This window comes from Xiphophorus hellerii, chromosome 5 (genome assembly GCF_003331165.1).
Source record: "Xiphophorus hellerii strain 12219 chromosome 5, Xiphophorus_hellerii-4.1, whole genome shotgun sequence".
NCBI classification, from domain to species: Eukaryota; Metazoa; Chordata; class Actinopteri; order Cyprinodontiformes; family Poeciliidae; genus Xiphophorus; species Xiphophorus hellerii.
Window position 1 is genome coordinate 8,571,935 of NC_045676.1, and position 23,692 is coordinate 8,595,626.

General features: G+C 36.0%; 2 protein-coding genes across 3 annotated transcripts; one reads left to right on the forward strand and one right to left on the reverse strand.

Moving 5' to 3' along the window:
• Positions 1-256: 256 nt before the first annotated feature.
• On the reverse strand, positions 257-2,433 carry ten1 (TEN1 subunit of CST complex). Its single transcript, XM_032562479.1, has 3 exons — positions 2,261-2,433; positions 1,931-2,088; positions 257-794 (listed from the first exon to the last, which is right to left on the reverse strand). Exons 1-3 carry the CDS (start codon positions 2,347-2,349, stop codon positions 643-645), a joined length of 399 nt encoding a protein of 132 aa, XP_032418370.1. The 5' UTR covers positions 2,350-2,433; the 3' UTR covers positions 257-642.
• A 27-nt stretch (positions 2,434-2,460) lies between these two features.
• acox1 (acyl-CoA oxidase 1, palmitoyl) lies at positions 2,461-23,679 on the forward strand. Of its 2 annotated transcripts, none has more exons than XM_032562478.1 (14): positions 2,461-2,682; positions 4,288-4,447; positions 6,850-7,010; positions 10,780-10,887; positions 10,999-11,118; positions 11,207-11,322; positions 13,351-13,520; positions 14,581-14,743; positions 15,498-15,688; positions 17,236-17,415; positions 19,616-19,721; positions 20,604-20,747; positions 21,465-21,671; positions 22,159-23,679. In XM_032562478.1, exons 1-14 carry the CDS (start codon positions 2,574-2,576, stop codon positions 22,207-22,209), a joined length of 1,986 nt encoding a protein of 661 aa, XP_032418369.1. In that variant the 5' UTR covers positions 2,461-2,573; the 3' UTR covers positions 22,210-23,679. The 2 variants fall into 2 exon arrangements, with proteins under 2 accessions (XP_032418369.1, XP_032418368.1); XM_032562477.1 differs by lacking the exon at positions 6,850-7,010 and adding an exon at positions 8,031-8,191.
• The last annotated feature ends 13 nt before the right edge of the window (positions 23,680-23,692 follow it).

The window sequence follows — 23,692 nt, forward strand, 5'->3', positions numbered from 1 at the left end:
ATTATTTTGTCTTTAGCTATTTTTTTTTTACCAGATCCTGTAGTTTGTGTTTCTTTTAGCAGGTCCATTTAAATGTGTGATCCTCTTCTGAAACCAAATTGTAAGTGTGAACTTCAAGTCGTTTCAGCTTCAAGCATAGATGGCCATACGAACAGACCACAACTCGTAAGAAGCAGCGTTCACCATGCAAGAATAATTTCCTTAACAATACAAGAGAAGCATATTCCAGAATAAGACATCACCCATTATTATAATGTTTCATTTCGTTTAACCAGGATATTATTTTTATTACAAATATATACAGAAATATACCAGATTTTGACAGTAGAAAATATTCCTAGTTTATTGTCATCCACATAATGGTGGTATGTGAATCTGCTACTTGTATATGAACTTTGGCATAACATTTGTTCACAAGCTGTGAAATCACAACATCAAGCAGAATTAGCACAAAAATCTGCTACAAACAATCATAAACCTCAAAAATTGACAAAAAATACAACATATGGACCCAATATATATTCTGGGAACTAGACTGACTCTTAGCTTCATTGTCCCAAAGTAACTGATAAAGATAATATGGGTACAAAAGTCTCTGAACATTGCTGTTGGCCTCCTAGCATTACAGCATGAAGACCTTTATCAAGTTACATCTTGTGGTTGTGTAACCTCCCCCTGTTTGCACTCCCTCTCTGCGAAGAAGCTCCTCTGCTCAGTGATAGCCTTCTGCAGAAGTGCAGTGTTTACGCCGTCAACACAGTTCAGCACACGGGCGCGAACCATCACACCAACACCTGCAGACAAACGGATGTGGATGGGTCAGAGTTTTCAAAACTTATGATTCAAAGAGCCATTTTCCCCTCAGTCCAGCTAAATGAAACTTATTTAGAACTGCAAATATCACATGATGTTTTGAAAAAGACTTAGTATATATTTTTCAGAAATTATAACAACGAACATTTGTTATGTTTCAAGAACCATCTTTTTAAAGAAAGACAACATTTTGAAATAAAGTGAACTGATACATTTTCTTCTATGAGATGTTGATATTTGTGGAAGATGCTATGAAAAATTATTTACTTATTTATTTATTTTTTTACATGTGCAGTGTTAGCAGAAGCATTAGAGAAGAGTGGTTATGTTGGTATCCCAAGATTGTGGGTTCAATTTCAGTTTCCTCTTGGCACAGGTCAATGTGACTCACTTAACAGATTAAAGTACAGGATGTCTGGACCACTCCAAAACCATCGATTTCCAGTCAAAAGAAAGCTGTCGGTATAATAAAAAGATTAATTTAAGCATAAATCTGCAAACTTTTGGGCTTATTTATCTGTATGAATGCGAGTTCAATTGTGTGATTATGTGGCTCTCAGGTAAAGTACTTTGATTGGTCTGTCACAATAACAAATAACGATAATTGTCGCAATAAGTGACAATATTGTTTGAGACAATTTTCAATATATAAAAATTATTATATTATTATTGGTCTTTGAGAGTTTGCCCGATCAAAGACCAAGACACTTTTTGTAAAGAACACTTAACATTTAAGTGGAAGATATTTAAAATATCTTCCACTTAGTTATAGTATTTGGATATTTCACAACCAAAAACAATAAATAAAAACCACTTACAACTTAAATCATAAAAAATGGATTATGATATCTGTAAACAAAATTTGTCTTCAAAAATATTAATCATCAGAATGAAAACTATCAAGCTTGTTTTAATTTATCATGCAGCTAATTGAGTTCTTCCTAATTAGGACCAGTGTAGTTAAGAAACAATGCTAAATTAACTCCATTATCATCCCAATGACTACATTTTTCAGTGTAACTTTGTATCTCTCGGTCATAACCAGCTTCTTTAATAAGAGCATCAGAGAAGCTAAACTAAATGAAACTCCAAGAGAAATCACAGAGGGATCTTTTACCTTCATACATTTCTGTCTCACCCAGAACCAGGTACTGGGCTCCAATTATTGGGTTAAATGGCTCAACAAACTGGGTTTGGACAAACACACGGTGTTCTTTGGAAGCATGCTGGGCTGTCAGGGTGGCTCTGGATTCATCCGGCTGATAGCAAACAAGTCTGGAAAGGCAACAATTTCAAGTTACAAATAAATAAAAGCAATACATCAAGATATAATGTTGGACATTTGCCCTGCAGCCAACCCAGGTAGACTCTGACTGATTTTAGTCAACCATCCTGGGGCTCTACAGGGTCAGAACTTATGGGTCAGAACCGATACTTAAATCCCGACCTGCCAAATGTCCGCACTGATTCTCCTTCTGCCACTGAGTCTACTTCCCAAGGAAGACGAAACACTGCGGTTGGAGGAAGCATCGACATGTTTATTAACTGTAAAGAAGGTAACCTATCACAGAGCTCTCGGGAAAACACTTCCGGGATGTGTGTCACGTAACCATACGTAACCGTTCCCACCTCTCTGCGGCTGCGCAGTAGAGACACTAACCAGGTCCAGCAGGTTACCGGAGTACCTCCACTTATTATTCAACACTTTTTAGCTCATTTTTCGCCTGTAAAGACGAGGCTTTCGCTCAATTCGCAGAGCCATGAATCCTGATATCACACGAGAACGTCAAAATGCTTCGTTTGACGTCGAAAAACTTACGTACATTTTGGACGGAGGCCCGGAAAAGACTAAAAGAAGACGACAAATTGGTGAGCTTGAAATGTAGTTTTTACAGCTGCCGTTGTGCACATTTATCAAATTTGCTGCAATTAGAAACTGCTACATTAATTTGAACAGCTGTTATCTACCAATTAGCTTTAATATTTAAGTCAGGCTGCAGCTAGTACAAGTAAACATTATTATTACCAAGGTTAAAAGATCTTTATTACTCAATAAGTCAATTGAGTCACGTCAAGTTTATGTTTAACGTTATATTTTTTTCTGTTTTTTGGATCGTGACTGAATAGGCCTTGTAAAGTAGCATGTATTATCATGGTACAGCAACCTTTACTACCATAAAAGTTACCATCAGTTCAGCAAATCATACGTGTTTAGAGCCAGAAAAGATCCAAGACTCTGAAGAAAAATAGAAATTTGTTTAGATTTTTAACTTGAAGAACATGTTTTTATGTTTAGTACAATTTCTTCAATGGCATGTTACATTTCTATATAAAAAAAAACAGGAAAAATGGCTTAATTAAAAAGTATGTTCTTTACACTGTTAATGTTATTCCTTTTGGATATGTTATGAGTCTTTCTAAAGTATTATTTAGAAAGACACGAAAATGCCAAGAAAAAACAGCTAAAGCTGATATTTTAAAGAACTGTTAGCATTTCCTTTTAGCATTTTTGGTCTCTTGCTATCAAAATATTTTGATTCATTTTGTATTTTCTTTTTTTTAATAACTATTTCTGTTGCTGAACATTTTAAACCAACTGGAGATCAAATTAATTAGACTTTTTTTTAAAATGATTTTTATTAAATAATCCCCCCCCTGCCCCCTCTCATTAATAAAATCCATCAAAACTCTCAAAATTTTGTTGTATAAAGTAAACTCAGCAGACAGTATTATGGGCTTTTCTGCACTTTTTTCAGCTTAGTTAAAATCAGACGGAGATTAGGAAGAAAAGCTTTGACTCATATAAAAGGGTAACATTTGTGTACAATATTTGTACCCTTATGAACTGTTTGGAGTGCAGTAAATATTGTGTAGTATATTTCAAGGCTTATGAACTTCTATTTTACATATGATGTAGTATTTTCTGTCTCAGATGTTCACACTGGACAGTTTCCAATGCCCAAAATGATAAAGGTTGCAGATGATGGAAGCACAGATGAGGAATAAATAAGTAGGAATATTGTCATCACAATATTTACCAATGGAAAAAAGAAATTTAGATTTATTTTGAAGCATTTGACCTGAATGCTACTGACGAAAGGAAGGAAAAATTTCTCTGTTCTGTCCTTTATTTGTGTTTTTTTTGATTCTCTGGCAAAACGAAAGTGACAGCAGGGGGAATCATCAGGTAAATAAAATTAAAAAATTGAGATAATTAAAACCCTTGATTACAAAGGCTTTTTAATACTGACACCAGCTTTAGAAAATAAATATGTCAACATTTAGTTAAAATTTACATTCAAACACACTATATTCTTATTGATATTTCTTTAGTTTTCTGAAATTTACTGCCAAATAATGTACAAAAGTAAAAAGTGATCCATTAGATTTGTATGACCATACTTAAAAAATACTCGTAAGTTTCCTTCTCTCAGCTGTTGACATGTAGTTTAATGTTTTGTTTGTCTTCTGTAGAGGCGCTGGTTTTCAGTGACCCAGATTTCCACGAGGACGACCCAAACTTCCTGTCTCGCAGCGAACGCTACGACCAGGCCGTTCGAAAAAGCGCCCAGATGGTCCTGAAGCTCAGAGAGTACGGCATCGCCGACCCGGAGGAAATCTATTACTACAAAAGGTACGCAGACGGAGAACGACGCTAACAAGAAAACGATTCTCTGCCGTCTGATCACTGTGAGAAAGTGACGCTAAAAAGTTCAACATTAACCAAAAACTGAAGCTCTCAAAAAAGAAACGCTGTTTATAGATTTATCTATGAAAGGAAATTATTTTCAAATCAAGCAGACCAAATCTTTCCCAGACAGGACTGCAGTGTACCTATAGGTCTGTCATGATAACATATTTTGCTGAACAGAAGTTTTTGCAATAAACGATAATATTGTTGTTTTGAAACCATTTTTAAGTAATATAAAAGTAATAATGGCATAATAATGCAAGAACACTTTCTCAAAGATCAATAAACTTTAGTTTCAAATGAACATTTAACACTGGAGCTGGAAGACATTTTGAATATCCAAAATAAATAAACAAAACAACAGAAACAACTAATAAAATTCATTATTAAGATTCTTTTTTTAAGGACAATTGTCCTTAAAAAAAGGTACATTGAGATAAATGCATCAAATTGAAGACCAATATTGGTAGAAAAAAATAGGAAAAAGAAAAAGGTTAATGATGCAAATGGAAATGATTGAGTTTGTTTTAATTTATCATGTGATTAATTGATTTATTGTTTGTTGTGACAGTATACCGTTAAGTAACTACAGTGCAAAGCTGTTCTAAAATCACTAAATGAACTTTATAATTACAGTCAAATTCTCTGCTGTTCAAACCCACCCAACAATAAATGACGTAGATGGATGGATTAAAATTTTCTCCAAATAGGCCCATTTTTCAGGAAACTAATCATCTTAGTCAGAAGGTTAGCTGCAGATTTTCAGTCGCCATAACAAAACAATCACTGGTTGCTTTAATTTGATATTCAGCATAATGGACAGTCTAGAAAAATGTCTGTGGGTTTGAAGCAAACAAAAGTCTGAGCAAAGTTCAGTAGAGATTAAAAGTGTGTCAAAGGCTGAATGGCTGCCAGCTTGTTTCACTTCTACAGTGAAGAGTAGAGAAGTTTAATCAGGATTCATACTTCAACCTTTTCACATAAGTCACGTTGCAAAACTTTAATCTATTTTATTGGGATTTTGTGGAACAAATCACTGGTTTGCCATTTTTATCAGCTAAATAAAACTATTTTAGAAATGCAAAAGTTACACAGCCTTGTGGAAAAAGAAGACTTAAGTTTTGATAAATGTCTACAGTAGGAAATTTGTTGTAATTTGTACAGAATGGAGGTGGGCCACATTGATTTAGAATTTTATCACCACTACTGTGATAGCAAAAAAAAAATATGATAAAAATATTTATTAATTCTTTTTTAGGTAACTTTATGGCTGTCGATGCATAAACAGGGTTTCCACTGGTGTATTACAGGCCTGGCGGGCCACCAGGCTTTACTTGTGCCCCCACCAGGCTAAGCAATGCTTATTTTTTTAAGTCTTTATAAAATGTTCGTATTTTTTAAGACTTTATAGTTTATAGTTGGTGTTCAGTTGTTAATCTTCCAATTTTTTAATAACACATTATTGTCAAGTGATGTTTTAAACATTTCTAGCTGAAAAACTCGACGGCCCGCTGAATGAATGATTGCCCTGGCGCCCATCCACCGGGCTTAGCAAGTCTTCTGGGGAAAACTTTGCATAAAGTTACTTACAATTTATGCAACTTTATAATAAAGTATTTATTGCAACATTTGTATTTGTTGTAATTCAACAAGTACAAATCCTGCTCTTTAAAACCATTCCCATTTGAAATACGCTTTTTCAGGATGAATAAAGTGTCATTTATTCACTAAGTTGCACAGTTGCATATTTATTGAGGCACTTGTGGAACAAACATTAGCGAAAAATTAAAAAAAATACAATTTTTAACTTTGTTTTTTATTTAACATTATTAGTTGGAATTTATCAAGAAAACAATAAATCAAAATTCTTATCATGATGATAAATTCTTCACAATAATCGTAATAATAATTGGTAACTGAAACAATAAATGCCCACCCCTATTACAGAACCACCATTTTATTTCTGTTTTTACATTTTGGAAGAGAGAAAAACATAAAATGTTTACAAAATGTGGATGAATACATCATAACATATTAAAAAAAGGACATAGTTATAGATGTTATCACTGGGAATTTTAGTCCTTTGGCGTTTCAATAAATAGAAAAGACACCAAAATAAAGTTTTTAACAAATATAAAATTTATTTATTATTATTTTTGCTGATAGAACTTCTCCATCAGTGTAAATAATAGTTAAATTATTGACCACTGAAATGTCTTTTTTACGTCAGACTGAAATAATGTTCAATAGGTCACTTTTACCTTCACATATCTTTTTTAATATCAGTAAATGTGTATGTTGTCTGTTGATTTATTGAACCTGAACTTCAACTCCTCTTCATCCAGTATGGTTAGAGGGAACCAGCAGGAACCTTTTGGGCTGCATGTTGTCATGTTCATCCCAAGCCTGCGCAGACTGTGCGACCCCCAGCAGGCCAAGAAATGGCTGCCTCTGGCAGAGTCCTTCCAGGTTTTGGGCACATATGCCCAAACTGAGATGGGTCACGGTCAGTCCTGGATGTTGAAGCTAAATTATGTACTGAATCGATTCATAAGGCCCTTATTTGACGTTGAAAACAAAAATTTTTTAAATGTAAAATTGATTGGTGCTAATGGGGAGCGATGGAAAGTTCTTGTGCGTGTTTGACAAATCTGAATTACGTAGTCGAGGACGGCATCTTATCTGCTAATAAGAGATGATGCTCTAACGATACTGTCCTAAAATGCTTCTGCACCTGTTGTAGAGTTAACATAGTGAACTAATTATCATAATATAGTGTCAGTTTTACTCAGAGCCTGCTGCCGTCATCAGTTAGCTCAAAAACTTCCTCTTATTTTACTCTCTTTTCTATATTATAATAACTCACAATGCTTTGTGTGCTCTGATCGGTGCCTCGTAATTGATTTCCATCTTTTACAAATCATGGAAAAATAGCAAATAATTCACATTAATAATAATCTGAGCCTTCCTAGTTTGCATTTGGATTGGCTGCTGAGATCCATGGTGACCAGAGATTATGGGATGTAGAGAGTAAACAGGCAGCATTGTGTGATCGGGGAGGCTAAAGAGGCCTCTGAATGTGCACCGTCTGCCTGCTTTAGGTCCGAATCGAGAGGAGAAGAAGCTACTTCCACGTTTTGGACTGATGCTCTGGTGATTTGTAAATGTTTTTGCTCTGGTTCAGGACCAAATTTCTGACTCATTCAGACTCTGAGGGGAGATTTAAATGGAACATGAAGGAGTGAAGTTTCAATAAATGACAATCATTTGCTTGAATCAACTATTCCAATATGCATGTCATGCTCACAAGCTGTTTTGTCTTCTCTTTTCACTGTTTCCTCTCCGTCACCTTGAACCATGCAAATCATTCACATTTCTCCTCTGGGGATTAAAAAAAATTGATTCTTTTCTCTGATTCATTTGCTTAAACTTTCTATGGGATGCCTTCCATCCTCACACCTTTTTCTACATCCTTCCCTCCTGCTCTTCTGTTCTGTTTGCCCCCCGCCCGTCTTGCGCGGCCTAGTTGTGTTCACCCCGGCAGGCCATCGCCCTTGGACCTCCATTTGGCGATGTTCCTGCCCACGCTGCTCAACCAGGCCAGCCCGGCTCAAATGGACCGGTTCTTCATGCCCGCCTGGAACCTAGAGATCATCGGCACCTACGCTCAGACCGAGATGGGCCACGGTAAAACAAGAGCGGAGCCGTCCAAACCGGCAGTGTTTTTGTTAAAGGAACGATTCTCAATAAATTAGTGATTAGTTTTGATAAAATCAGAGTTAATTAAAAGTTTCTGTCTGATCAGGTTTTTTTGGAAAAAAAAGAAGTAAATTTATGGATCTTTAAAATTTAACTTAAAGGGTGAATTTTTTTTCCTTACAGTGTTGAACAGTTCCCACTCTCAGGATCTTTCCCAGTGCTTAATCCCATTACAATTAGAGATGCACCAATCTAATATTAATATCTGTATTGGTCCCAATATCGAAAAAACCCCTTCAGATCTGGTATTGGTGACAGCGATCAATTCAGGCTCATTCTACACTACAAAAACACAAAATATTACCAAGTATTTTTAGTCTAGTTTCTAGTTCAAACATCTTAGGACTTTTGAAATAAGGCAAAACTAACTTACAGGGAACTTTCCAGCAAGATGTAGGAGCTTGTTTTAAGTCAATATGTCCTTATTTTTATTGGAAAAAGTATTAGTTACATTGGCAGATTATTTCACTTATAACACAGAGAAAATGGCTTATAAGTTAAATAATCTGCCAATGTACTTAATACTTTTTCATCAATATTAAAGAAGTATTGACTGAAAACAAGCTCCTACTGAAAAGTTACTTGTAAGTTAGTTTTGTCTTATTTCAAGTGTCCAAAGATATTTGCACTAAAAACTACACTAAAAATACTTGGTAAGATTTTGTGTTTTTGCAGTGTATAGTTTGTGCTCTGAGTGACATCATGCTTTATTTATTTTGCCTTATATTTAGAATTTCTAATTGCACTTTATGAATCATTTGAAAGAAGATTTGCTGACAAAAACATGTAGTTTTAGTCAGTTTCAGTTTCTTTACCATTTATTTTACATTGGTTGTACTGGTGCAGAGCTATAAAATATTTATGTCTGTGTTTAAAAAAAGAAACGTTTTAAGTCAGGTTAGCTCTGTTTTGTCTGTGTCGGTTCGGTACCGGCCAATGCTAAACCTCAGATATCAGTATCAGAAGTGAAAAAAGTGGATCAGTGCATCTCTAATTAAAATAAACAAACTAAAATTATTTTAATAACAATAGTGAGCTTTGCCTTATCAGGCTGCTGTAGTAAAACACTTACAAAGCTGTAATGATGATTCAAAGAGACATTTTTTGCTTCTAAACAAAATATTTTTAGAGCAGCAAAATTTTTCATGATAAATATTTACTGTTGGAAATTTTTAAAGAACCATAATTTTATTTGTATTTTTACATTTTCAACCTTTTTTAATAGGAGGTGGATAATATTTTTGATATCACATTGTTGAAATAACTTTGTTTTAAAAAAAAAAAGAAACAGCATATAGTTTCCAACGATGCGTCTAAAGAGTATAACGACTTCTTTTAGTGTTATTCTGTTGCAGAAGGTTTTCTAGTTTTTTCCATGAAGAAACTGGAAAAACTACCAGCCCATGCATTTGTTAATGTTTAAAAACATTAGTTAGTTATTTATGATTTGCTGTGTTAAAGAGCCATTGTGAAAGGTTCAAACAGGTTGCAGACGCCCTGATCTATGGTTAATTTTTTCAGGATTACTGTTTGACAGTAAAACATTTCAGCTCTGAGACTGACTCTAAAACTCATTTTTAGCTTGTTGTAGCTTTTGTTTATTGCCTCTAATGAGAAAAATTCAAGTTTGATTTACTAAAGCTGATAATCTTCCGTCTAGAGCAACTAAAAACTTTAAGCTAAATGTTCGTTTCTTCCCTTAATTTTTACTCTTGTACCTCTAGAATAACAGCTGCATCTAATGCCTCATTTAGATGAACCGTCTTTCCTCTCTTTCACCTTGAAGTGTTGGTTAAGGACAGGTGTTTACCTGTTACTGCCGTATTATGGCGTTTAATTACATTGAGATCTGTCAAACACAACAAGCTGCATCACTCCTTTGTGTTGTACCTACAAATTGAATAGGCTTTTTGAATTTAAATAATTTCTGATACATTTTTGGGGATAATTTGAACCCAAGTGGCCTATACAGGTTGTTATGCTGTCCAACTGTGAAATATATTACATAGGGATGCACGATATTATTGGCATGGTATCGGTATCTGCAAATATCAGCTGTAAAATTTTATATCAGACATCGGCTATTCCGTCAAAATAAAGTGACCTACTGGTTTGGTTTTATGTGACAAACCAGTGACAATGATGGCTGCAGCACAAAGTCAAATTTGCTCTGTTTGAGTGTTGTCATTGTCTTAGAGAGAGCAGATGTCATGAATTTTACATTAAACATAATGCAAGTTGAAAGTGTTGCATCATTTTCAGCCTCCTTTTTAGTATTTGCGTTTTTTTAGCAGGTTAAATTGACAAAGATAACACAGTAGTATAATTCCCCAGTAGAGAAAGCCATATATATAGTCAGTAAATAAATATAGGAACAAAATATCGGCATTAAATGAGTTTTAGTATATCGTCATGTCGGATATCGATCAAAAATCCAATATCGTGCATCCCTAATGTTCCATATTACTGTACTTTTACCAAAGCTCTGTGGGGATTTATACGTTTTCTGGATGCAGGGACACACCTGAGAGGCCTGGAGACCACAGCCACGTACGATCCGGCCACCCAGGAGTTTGTGTTGAACAGTCCCACCGTCAGCTCCATCAAATGGTGGCCTGGAGGACGTAAGCGCAATCACAGCCACAGATCTGCAGCCTGATAACCCCACCCTCCGATGGTCTGGGCTTTCAGGCAGAGCAGAAATCATCCCCTCTCTGTCATCTGTCATGTTCCAGTTGGGAAGACCTCCAACCATGCCATCGTTTTGGCCCAGCTGTACAGTTTGGGAAACTGCCACGGTCTGCATGCGTTCATCGTTCCCATCCGTGACATGAAGACTCACGAACCTCTGCCGGGTAAACTCAGTTTGTCTGGTTTCTTTGGACGTAGCGTTTGTAGAAAATCCACCCGTCTCTCATGCTCTTTTCTGCTTTTCTGCTGCAGGAATCGTAGTCGGTGATATTGGCCCCAAGTTTGGCTTTAATGAAGTTGATAACGGATTTCTGAAATTGGAGAATGTGAGGATTCCTCGAGAGAATATGATGATGAAATACTCCAAGGTGATTTGATTGTCTTCCTGAAAAGATAATATTCATAGAGATCTTGAAAACATTAAAACTCAGTTGCATCGAAAACAGGGTTGCCAGATCTGATTGAGATTTTACAATTCACAACGCTTTTGGTTGTTCTTTAATGGAAAAAAATGTCCATTAAGGATTTTAAAATAGGATAGAAATATTCTCTAATGTCGCGAGTTTAGATGTACCAGCAGCAACTTCAAGATAAATGCAAATGGCAAATTTAGACTAGAGTAAAAAATATAAAAATAGGATAAGAGACTGCAAAGTAAGGGGCAAATTCATAACAGAATATTCATATTTACTGAGGGGAATAACATCATCATCTTTATTCCATGAAAGGTTCAGAATAAAGAGATAAAACAAACAGATATAAATGGATACAATAGGATCTAAAAAAGAAAAAACACAGCAAATGTTTGAGTCACAAATAAATGATCTTCACACTTTAAGATACAATTTATATGTGTGTGTGTATATACATGAAAGAGATGTATAGATTCATAAATCTAAATAAATATATATATAAATACATATATAGGTAGATCTAGATGGATAGATAGATCTAGATGATAGCTCTAGATGGGTAGATCTAGATTGTAGCTAGCTAGCTAGATCTAGATGATAGCTCTAGATTGGTAGATCTAGATTGTAGCTAGCTAGATAGATCTAGATGATAGCTCTAGATTGGTAGATCTAGATTGTAGCTAGCTAGATAGATCTAGATGATAGCTCTAGATTGGTAGATCTAGATTGTAGCTAGCTCTAGATGGATAGATCTAGATGGTAGCTCTAGATGGGTAGATCTAGATTGTAGCTCTAGATGGATAGATCTAGATGGTAGCTAGCTCTAGATCAGGGGTCTCAAACTCCAGTCCTGGAGGGCTGCTGTCCTGCAACTTTTAGATGTGCCTCTGCTGCACCTCCTAAACAGAGTAATTAGGTCATTAAGGCTCTGGAGAACTGATCTACACAAGGAGGAGGTAATTAAGTCATTTCATTCCAGTGTTTTGTACCTGAGGCACATCTAAAAACTGCAGGACTGCGGCCCTCGAGGACTGGAGTTTGATACCCCTGCTCTAGATGGATAGATCTAGATGGTAGCTAGCTCTAGATGGATAGATTGAGGTGGTAGCTAGCTCTAGATGGATAGATTGAGATGGTAGCTAGCTCTAGATGGATAGATTGAGGTGGTAGCTAGCTCTAGATCAGGGGTGTCAAACTCCAGTCCTCGTGGGCCGCAGACCTACAGTTTTTAGATGTGCCACAGGTACAAACCACTGGAATGAAATGGCTTAATTACCTCCTCCTTGTGTAGATCAGTTCTCCCAGTCTTGCTAATGACCTAATTATTCTATTCAGGTGGTGCAGCAGAGGCACATCTAAAAGTTGCAGGACTGCGGCCCTCGAGGACTGGAGTTTGACACCCCTGCTCTAGATGGATAGATTGAGATGGTAGCTAGCTCTAGATGGATAGATCTAGATTGTAGCTAGCTCTAGATCAGGGGTCTCAAACTCCAGTCCTGGAGGGCCGCTGTCCTGCAGTTTTTAGATGTGCCTCAGGTACAAAACACTGGAATGAAATGACTTAATGACCTCCTCCTTGTGTAGATCAGTTCTCCAGAGCCTTAATGACCTAATTATTCTGTTCAGGTGGTGCAGCAGAGGCACATCTAAAAGTTGCAGGACTGCGGCCCTCCAGGACTGGAGTTTGAGACCCCTGATCTAGATGGCTAGATCTATAGATATTATTAAATGAGAGCTAAATTCTCTTCTACTTATTGTTTTTACCTTGACTAAAGTTAAAATATTACCAAATTATAGTTAATTATATGCTTTTGGACAAAATTATGAAATTGTTATTGAGTATCAAATATTTTTCTTCAGATTGGTACCAAATGTAAAATATTAACGTTGTTGCCACCCTGCTGTTTAGATAAATCCTTAAAATGCTGTTTCCAGTAAGTGGCAGAAATCCTGAGCTTAAACTGGGGATTCTTTCTCCACCAGGTGGAGCCGGACGGGACGTACGTGAAGCCGCCCAGTTCCAAGCTGACCTACGGCACCATGGTGTTCGTCCGCTCCATGATTGTAGGCGAGTCGGCTCGCACCCTGTCCAAGTCCTGCACCATCGCCATCCGCTACAGCGCCGTGCGCCACCAGTCTGAGATCCGGCCGGGGTCGGTCGACACACACCGCACCACAATGGTTTCACACAGAAATCACTTTACACGTATTTAACTTGTAATTTACACACAACTGGGAATCCACTTTGATCATTTTCCAATCTTGAAAAACATTAGGGGCAAAAAAGAAATTTGAAGATGGGGTGGAAATGTTTTGGTTTTTCATATTTTTATCTCATCTTTGACTAATGATACTTATTAAACGCAGAGGTACTTAATTGTATTGTTTGGCTTTTATTTGTCTGATTGAACCTTTTAACTGTATTATGAATATGATTTAGCAAGACTAGCAGAGATGTGAAGAAAAGACAGTGAAGTGGCTCAAAGTTCACATCTGAGCAAAACTGGCTTTTTTAAAAACGGTTTGGGTTTGGGTTGAGTTTGAAAAGTATTACATAACATCAACATTTCTTTAGCTTTACATCAGGTTATAATGTTATTTCCTCATCAAAAACACACCTGGAGTTGCTTTGATCCCTTCATCCATGTTTGGGGGACTCATTGAATTACTGGCTCAGATGCCCAAAGGCTTATTGTCACCAAGCGCCGCCTATTTACCCAAAACACTTCCTCAGCTCCTTCAGACTAGCCAGCAGCAAGTAGCAAAAACCTGGTGGAACTGTGCATCTGCTAAGCTCATTGTAAATGCAACTTCTCAGTCCAAACATAATGGAGGAGCATTATTGTGATTTCAAGGCTTAAATTTTTTTTATAATTTTACTTGATGTAATATATCAAGTAACGTAGCAACGTGATCATGCTGCAAAATGGAGGTTTGTGCTTGGAAAACACATTACATCACTTTAACTAAATTATTATGATAAACCTGAAGTGTTTTTTGGCTTTAAATGTGAATTATTTTAAGTTTGGGTGCCGAATCTCCACCTGGAGCACAGTTCTTAGCGTTTTTTATTTTTCCAAACTGGATCAAGAATCCTCAGCGTGCTGCAGGAAGTGGAAATTGTTCCATGTGTTTGTGTCTTTTTTAGATATCTGATTTGTTGCCACATCCTCCTGCAGAGGAAAGTCTAACCTCAGTGTTTCCAATCTGCAGAGAACCAGAGCCTCAGATCCTGGACTACCAGACGCAGCAGTACAAGCTCTTCCCTCTGCTCTCCATGGCTTACGCGTTCACGTTTGTCGGCCAGTACATGACAGAGATATACCACCGGATCTCTGAAGACATCAGCCAGGGAGACTTCAACCAGCTGCCCGAGGTACGGACCTGTCGGATCACTGATATTTAAATTTAAGGCTTGTATTAAAAGAAATTACTGATCTACGTTTGGTTGGTGGTACAATAGTTAGGCCCCTTTTTTTATTTAACATACAACCAATAACTTTTTGTGCCTTTTCAAGAATCAAAGAAGAAAGGGTGGGAAAGTTTCCAGAACTCTGCAGTGTTGAAGAGAATGAAATGTAAAGAGTTTCAGTGTAATAAATGTGGGTATTTTTATTCAAATTGCATTGTGAATGGGAGTTTTATTTTTTAGATAATTAAAATAAAAAACAAACCAATAACTATCAATATTGCCTAATATGAAATGCTTATGGCTTAAAACTTGTCATGATATATTGCCCAGTCTTTATTTGTTACTTTTGTTGAAATTGAGGGATCTTTTTTGTTAAATTTGTGTTTTGTGCCTGTGAGAATTTTCAAAATGTAAAATTTTGTTACAGTTAAATTTCTTTTGTCCCTGCTACGTAGAAGACTTTTACAAGACATAATTAATAACAGTAATCAGTTATGTGTAATAGTGAATTAAAACTGTCTTCATTAGTTATTTTGTTTTTGTTTTTTTTTATCTCCAAAGTGTGAAGGTGGAAAAATCTGAAAACTTACTTTGAAAATGCTTGAATTTTACTGTGGGAAAAATGTGTGCGAACCGTGAATCACTAATTTATCTTAAAGTATTTAATAATATTCACCCTGAACGGAGCCTCTGACCTGGTTTTCCCTCTGCTCTGCAGCTCCATGCCCTCTCTGCGGGCCTGAAGGCCTTCACCACCTGGGAAACCAACTCCGCCATCGAGGTGTGCCGCATGTCGTGCGGCGGCCACGGTTACTCCCGCAGCAGTGCCTTGCCCGATATTTACGTAGAGTTTACCCCAACCTGCACCTATGAGGGCGAGAACACAGTCATGATGCTGCAGACTGCAAGGTAAAGCTCCCAGTCTGCCTGGGTTGAGTTTAACACAAAAGCAGCTGGACACAGAAACAATCCGACCTTTATCATGGCGGCTGTTTTTTTTGTAAAGGTCAGTAGATCAGTTTCAGAAACCTGTCAGATGATATTCTGTCTTTGTTTCCCTCTGAGGATCCGCAACCAGTTCCAGAAATGTTCAGGAAGTACCTGAACATGGCGTTCACACAGACGGAACAAAGCTGGAGTGAAAGGGAGGGAATGAAATGGGAGAGTCAGTTTGCAGTGAGCTCTGCAAAGGAACAAATGACTTGAAAATGATGCAGCTGTTTTCATGTAGATACTTGTGGCTTTCTCTGTTGTGTTTCACAGCCCTGGTGTTTCAATGCAACTCAACACTTCTTATGACGTAAACTTAACAAGTGTCAGCAACACCGCCAACATGAACTGTTGCAACACTGAACCATCCCTTTGAACACAGTGTACAGATCCAGACATGCGGCACTGATTTAAACAGATGCATGCTTTTTTTAGTCCAGGTACGGAAAAAGATTAGGGACACTTAAAAAAAAAAACAGTCAGAATTCTGATTTTAATCTCAGAATTCTAAGAAAAATTTAAAAAATAAATAAATTACGATTCTGACTTTTCTCTTTGAGCTTTGACATTTTCTTTGCCAAAATTCTCAAATCAGAATTTTTTTAGTTTTTCAGACAAAAAAAAACAAAAAAAAATCGGAATTCTGAATTTTTTTCATAATTCTGAAAAAGTCTCAAATTCAGACTTTAGTTCTGAGACTGGGGACAGAATTTTGAGATTCAAGTCAGAATTTTGACCTTTTCCAGAATTTTAACTTTAATCAAAATTCTGAGAAAAAAATCTAATTTTATTTTTTTTTCTCAAAGGTTTAGCTTTAATCTCTGAATTTTTTTTTAAAATCACCTTTTTAAGTACATTATAATTTAGCCTTTTTCAAAATTTTTGACATCTCAAAATTCTGACTTCAGTCTCTGATTTTAAAAAATTTGTGATCTAAATTTAATATCAGAATTTTGAGATAAAAGTTAAAATTCAGAAAAAAATAATTCTGAATTCTGAGTTTTTTCAGAATTTTGAAATTAAAGTTTAATAAGAATTCAGAAAAAAATCAAATTTTATTTTTTTCTCAACATTTTAACTTTCATTTCTGAATTTTAAAAATTAGCTTCTATGTTTAATATCATACTTTAGACTTTTTCAAATTTTGAAAAACAAAATCTGAACTCAAGATTTTTTTTTCAGAATTTTAAAGTCAGAATTTGAAAAGTAAAGTTATTTTTCTCAGAATTCTGACTTTAATATTTGAAAGTTGACTTTATTCTCAGAACTCATAGATTAAATTTAGAATATTTTTTTGTTCAGTGGTCATAATCCTTTTCCTACCTCATCCAAGCTCCTGTTAAACACAATAAATATTTTTCGACCAGGCTTTTTCTGTTTAGATAATCTCACTTCAGAAGCTCCTCAATTTAATTTTAAGCTTTAATATCCTTGTGTGTGAGTATCTGCAATATTCATGTGTGCAGATATCTGGTGAAGAGCTACCGGCAGGCTGAAAAGGGCCAGCAGCTGAGCGGCATCGTGTCGTACCTGAACGAGTCCCAGAACCGGAGGGTCCAGCCACAGGCCGTGGCCTCCAGGCGCCCCCTGGTGGACATCAATGACCTGAGCAGCCTGGTGCAGGTCTACCAGCAGAGAGCCGCCACGTACGTCACAACCTCCACTGAGCAGAATTACCCTGATCAGTGCAACGCAAAGATTCAGAAATATATATTTCCTTTTAATGCACAACACCAGGGGGCGCCAACGTCCTGTTGACTGAAAAAGTTGAGTCAACAGGACGTTGGTTAAATAAAGGTTAAATAAAGTTTAACTTTTTATTATCCTCAAAGGGGAAATGGAAGAACCTACAAATAAAATCTCAAAAGAAGAAATAATTATTGTAATTATTACTTAATTACTCAAACAAAATAAAAATAACATATGCCAAAATAAAGACTAAATAATTTATTTAATTATTTTGCCTTTTTTGGGGCATGTTTTGAGATTAAAGATCAAAAATTAAGATGTTTTTTTTTTTCAGAATTCTGACTTTAATATCTGAAATTTTACTTTCAGATATTAAAATCTTAAAGTCAAATTCAGACTTTCAGACTAAAAAATAAATAATGTATTTATTAAATTATTGCTTAATATAATTTAATAAATTAATTATAATAGTATTGATTAATAATTGAATAGATAATTATTAAATAATTTATTATTATTATTTTTGTTGTTGTTGTTTGTTCTTTTCTTTCCCACTTTTACTCAAAATATGTGACCCTAGGTTAATAAAAACAAGGAATATTAGGGAAAAGGAAAATAATAATGCAAATTAGAAAATAACTCCCAAGATTAAAAGAAAAATAAATCCTAACCCAAAAATGTTAAACAATTTCATTTTGCCATTTTGTTATGTTCTGTGTTTTATCTTATTCCTACATGTATCCTTTTTAATGTGGTTTGTTTTGTTTATTTTATTTTTGTTGATGTTCGTTCTCTTCTCTAATTGGTTATTATTTTGTAGGTCAATGCCTCTGTTAGTTAGAATATAATGTTTGTTTTTTAATTGATGAAAGAAAAAATGTTCTGCATGCATCAAAAAACACATCTGACCTGGTTTTCATTATAATGCGTCACTCAATAGATCTTTATTTCCACCCAATAAGTAGCAAGGGGATAAAAGTTGGTCATTTGTAATGGAATAACGTTTTTCCACACGATGGTGTTTAATTGGCTTCAGTCGTAGTTCTGCCTCTATTGTTTTCTCGGAGTAAGATGATATCCGATTACATCACTGCATGCTGCTCACTTTAGTCAAGTCTAAATCCATTTGCTGCGAGTATCAGCTGTGCTGAGCACAAAGAGTCTCTGTCAGCCTGTCGGAGGGAGACCAAACGTGGTGCTTTACTTCCAGATATCAGATGAACGAAACCCAACTAAACAAGCAGGATAAATGCAGAAATAAGCATTTATCCTGCTTGTTTCTGTTACATATTTATTTATATGCAGACAGCCATATCATGAGAGCTGTTTTAAATTTTGATTAGTCCAGTATTTGTTGGTGTTGAGGTGTTTTATGGTGCACAAAATAATTTAGAACTGCTTGAATTTGACCTTTGAAAACATGTCAGAACCCTGCGTAGGCACAAAGGTCAAACTTGGATGCTTCATTTTCTGTTGGGATTTTATTCGATCAACTCAAAGTAGTTCTTGACTATGAAGTAGACAAAAAAAGGATTAATAGTAGCAGTAGTAGTAGCACATTTTATTTGAAGGTGGCTTTCAAAGCACCTCAAAATCACTGAACAAGAAATGGAAACAATAAAGTAAAAACTATATCAAACACAATTAATTGTAGAAAGAAATTAGATTAAGCAGAATAAGTGAGTTTTGATAGTTTTCTATAATTTACATGTCTTGTATTCAGCTTCCTGAGGTAATAACTGTTTTTGAAACCAAGTTTTTACTGTGATCGCATCTTTCCAGGTGTTTCTCTACCATCATTTTGCATCTAGGAACTGAAAATTTGGTCCGTTCTTCTTTGCAAAGTAGTTCAAGCTCAGACAGATTGAATGGAGAATTAGGTCTGGATCATTTTACACATGAATCCAAACCATTCGGTTGTCTTGTGCTCAGTTTAGGCAGGCAGCCATCGTCTTGGAAACCATCAAAATCCTCCCATACACTTTCGATTTTAAGCTTGGTCTCCATGATGCAGTTTGCCCTCTGATGTTTTCTAACAAGCCTCTGAACTGTTCCTAAACGTACTGTGATTAAGTTATCTTCATATGGAGCGTAGTTAGGAGAAGACTGCATTTCTTTTTGAGCAACACGTTTACTAATGGAGGTTTGTGTTTGTAGTTTAGTTGAAATGGCGGCGAAAAGCATCCAGCAGGAGCTGCAGCGCAGGAAGTCACAGGAGGACGCCTGGAACAACAGCGCTATCGACCTGGTCAGAGCCTCGGATGTAAGTTCATGTCTATCAGTTTGTAGTTTGAAGAAATCTAAAGAATCAATCCTCCACCTGCAGCTGGTCCAGAACGCTGCTGCTGGAGTTCTGACTAAAACCAGGAAGGTAGAGCACATCAACCCAGTTCTAAAGCCCCTACACTGGCTCCCTGTAGCTCAGAAGATAGACTTTAAAATATTGCTGGTAGTTTATAAATCACTGGACGATTTAGCACCACAATACATTAAAGACCTGCTGTTGTCATAGCAACCTTCCAGACCTCTCAGGTCTTCTGGTTCTGGTTCTGCTCTGGATCCCCAGAACCAGAACCAAACGAGGAGAATCAGCATTCAGCTTCTATGCACCACAAATCTGGAGCAAACTTCCAGAAAACTGAAAAACAGCTGAAACCCTGAGCTCCTTTAAATCCAGACTAAAAGCTCAGCTGTTTGGAGTTGATTTTGAACCATAATCAGAGAAACATTATCCAACATTTTGAAGTGTAATGATGATTTTTAACGATGGCACTTGACAAAATGTAATGTTTCATTTATTGACTTTGAACTACCTTGTTGCTGAAATGTGTGATACAGATAAACCTGACTGATTGATTCAATTATAGTGAATTAATTTGAAAACACATTAATGAGCTGCTTTTACAAACATAATTTAATATGTAAATTACCTTTTTCATATTCCTCTATTTAAATTTTGAACCAATGTGTTGTTGTGTCCAGATATTTTGCTATAATTTTTTAAACTTTTCTTGTGTTTTGTTGGGAGGAGTCTGTATTGACTGATTCTAATTCCTTTAATTTGCCTTTAACAGTCTGATTTTTCTGTCCTACAGTGTCTACTTCATTTTATTGATTATTTTTCCCTGATATTGTCTCTCTTTAGGCCCACTGTCACTATGTTGTGGTGAAAGTCTTTAATGACAAGCTAAAAGGCGTTGGGGACACAGCAATACACTCTGTGCTGTCAACGCTGGCTCTGCTCTACGCCATGCATGGAATCACAAAGAACTCTGGAGACTTTCTGCAGGTACGTTAAGTAGCAGTGAACCGATTCCAGTTTTCTGACCGAACACAGATCTTTAAGAAGCCTGACCTTCCAGTTCCGATTGTTTTTATGTCTGAAAAGTTGCTAAATATAGCGACTTTTGCTAAATTGGCAACGGTTGGGTGACTATTGTTAACCTTTTCTAACATTGCACACTACAAAATAAGTAATAAAAGTGCATTTGATTTGTGCTGATATCGTGCCTGATATCGTGCCTGATATCAGCACAAATACTCGATACGATATTTGCAGCGTTGTTACTCAACGCTGCAAATATCACTATTGTATTGTAAGTAAAAATCTTTATCTGGGTACCGCTAGTAAATACTGTAACGAACAATCAGTTCTGCGAGATTTCTACAGATCTAGGTTCAGGAAAAGTGTAGCTAGCATAGCTGCAGACCCCACACATTCTGGACACAACATGTTTAGACATTTACTCTTATTTTGGTTTTACACAGTTCTATTTGCACTAATTTAACTTTGTCTTCTCTTGTTAAAAACATTCTCTATATATACATATTTACAAGAAAAAAGCCTACATAAACAGAAAAAAAAATCTTTTTTATCTTCCTCCAAATTTTGTATATTTATATTTGAAATGTTTGTACATCGAGAGCAAAGTGAAAAATATTGTTTTTGTTTTTGTGCACAAACGTAGTAAAGCTGATTCTGGTAAACATTTTTTCTGTCTTGCAGGCTGGACTGGTGAACGTGCCCCAGGTTCTGCAGATTTCGGTTCGCATCAAAGAGCTTCTGTCCCAGCTGCGACCCAACGTTGTGGCGCTGGTCGATGCCTTCGACATCCACGACAAGAAGCTGAATTCGGTTCTGGGACGCTACGACGGAAACGTCTACGAGAACATGTTCGAGTGGGCTCGCCGCTCACCTCTTAATGCCGCAGAGGTAAAAGAAGAGAACAGTCACCACACTCTGTAGACTTTAATCTCAGAATTAGGAGATCAAAAGTCACAATTGTTGGGGAAAATATCAAAATTCTCACTTAATTTTCAGAATTCTTTTAAATTTTTGAGAATTACCTGAATGTTCTCAGAATTCTGAGAAACAAAGTCAGAATTTGCAGACATTTTCCTGAATTCTGGGTAAAAAAGTCGTAATTTTGCGAATTCTGATTTAATCCCAGAATTCTGACCTTTTTTCTCAAAATTCTAAGAAGATTTTGAGAATTCTCAGAATTATGACTTTTGTTTTACCCAGAATTCTTAGAAAATTCAGAGAATTCCAAGAATGCTTTTATTCTTAGTGAACATTGATCTCATTACTCAGATTGCAGGAAGAATATAGAAATAAAAACTGAAACGTTTTTGTATGATTACGTCCATGTTGGTTTTTGATATTTGTGGATTTTTCCCTCCTTTACTCTTTCCTTCAGGTCCATGAATCCTTCCAGAAGTACCTGAAGCCGCTGCGGTCCAAACTCTAAGCTGATGAAACGGACCTCCACCAAAGGCTGGGAACCTTTAGCTGCACAAACCTCCTCTGTAGTAACTAGTTAAATCAACCCTGTGATGGATTTCTCTGCTGGTATTTACGGCAGTTTTAGCACTCCATCCATGTCAGTTTAACTCAACAAACACGACTAAATTCCTGGTAGACGGCAGATAACTCTGGAGCGTCATGGTGAGGATGGGGAAATAGACCAAAAATGTCTTTCATCACCAGATACAGACATTTTTAAAACAAACAAAGAAGAAATGACAATTAAGAATACATGATAAACAGTCAAACAGTTTTGTTTAAATTCTGCTGATATGATTCCAATAATAAATAGTTAATGAAAGTATTGTGTTTGAGACTGAAAATATGGAAGCTTTTTTCCATTTAACAACAGATTTCCATTAGAAATATTGCACATTTCGTATATATATATACTGTATATATATTCCCAAAAATCTGGTGAGTCACAGGCATCGTCAACTTGAGGAAGGAGTTGATCTAACCTTTCTCCCACTCTGAACTTCTCCTCCTTTCTTCTTTGAACTTTGATCAGTTTGAATTTGTTGGCTTTCCTCCAACAATCCAGTTAATAAAAGTTAAGATCAATGCACAAATAGCTGGCTCACCAGAAGATAACAGGAGAACACTTTGATGCTGGGGATTAAATTATGCACTTTGGGATTACAGTTTTAGTTCCCCTTTTTGCATTTTTATTTCAATTATGAATGTTCCTGTGTGTTTGAAAATCACAGTTTGTTTTGATTGGCAGGTAAAGTGTGTCCTGTGCAAAAACAATCTTTTAGGAAAGCCGTTTTGAACTCCTGGCATCAGTAAAAGGTGACAGAAACCACTTTTTATGCGCAGCGTGGAGTCTGTGCATTAGTATTATCCATCCCTACTATGTGGGGCTGACGCATTAAAAAGTTGCACATCTGGATAGCTTCATTTTCAAAGCTGTTGCTTTTAACAGGACACATTTCAGAACTTTAAAAAATACTTTCACTTTGCTAAGTTTTACTTTACCAATACCAGACTGATTCTTGTTTTGTGCTTATATTACAGTAAACCGAATTAAATTCATTTTACTTTGCTCTAAATTGTCACTATAACTTTTAAAACTGATTAGTGTATCAAATGTGCCTGATGAAATGTTATTTTCATTATCTAACAGGAAGGTGTTTTTGCACACTAGCATCTGTATTTTCACAAGTGGTGAACTTGTGATTTTAACAATTATTGTCATGTACTGACTAAACCGTTAATCTCATGCTGTTTGATTTTTGTGCGTTTCAAATTGTTTTGTGCTAATCTAAAATGTAGTAATTTAAAAAAGAATGTAATAAAAGAAAGAAATGATTGTATTGTTTTTCCTGATGCTGTGTAGTTTTTTTTTGATGAATTTTGATTTACACTGGTAATACTGTTAGAATTTAATCAATAAAAATAATGTAACAAAGTGCAAGATTCTT

Excerpts from the sequence above, each read along its gene's own strand:
- ten1 (XM_032562479.1), bottom strand. The coding sequence starts at position 2,349 with ATGTCGATGCTTCCTCCAACCGCAGTGTTTCGTCTTCCTTGGGAAGTA. Across the intron at positions 2,089-2,260 it reads TCAGTGCGGACATTTGGCAG|ACTTGTTTGCTATCAGCCGG; the intron begins GTCGGGATTTAA and ends TTGCCTTTCCAG. Across the intron at positions 795-1,930 it reads TGAGACAGAAATGTATGAAG|GTGTTGGTGTGATGGTTCGC; the intron begins GTAAAAGATCCC and ends GTTTGTCTGCAG.
- acox1 (XM_032562478.1), top strand. The coding sequence starts at position 2,574 with ATGAATCCTGATATCACACGAGAACGTCAAAATGCTTCGTTTGACGTC. Across the intron at positions 4,448-6,849 it reads GAAATCTATTACTACAAAAG|TATGGTTAGAGGGAACCAGC; the intron begins GTACGCAGACGG and ends CTCTTCATCCAG. Across the intron at positions 10,888-10,998 it reads CAAATGGTGGCCTGGAGGAC|TTGGGAAGACCTCCAACCAT; the intron begins GTAAGCGCAATC and ends GTCATGTTCCAG.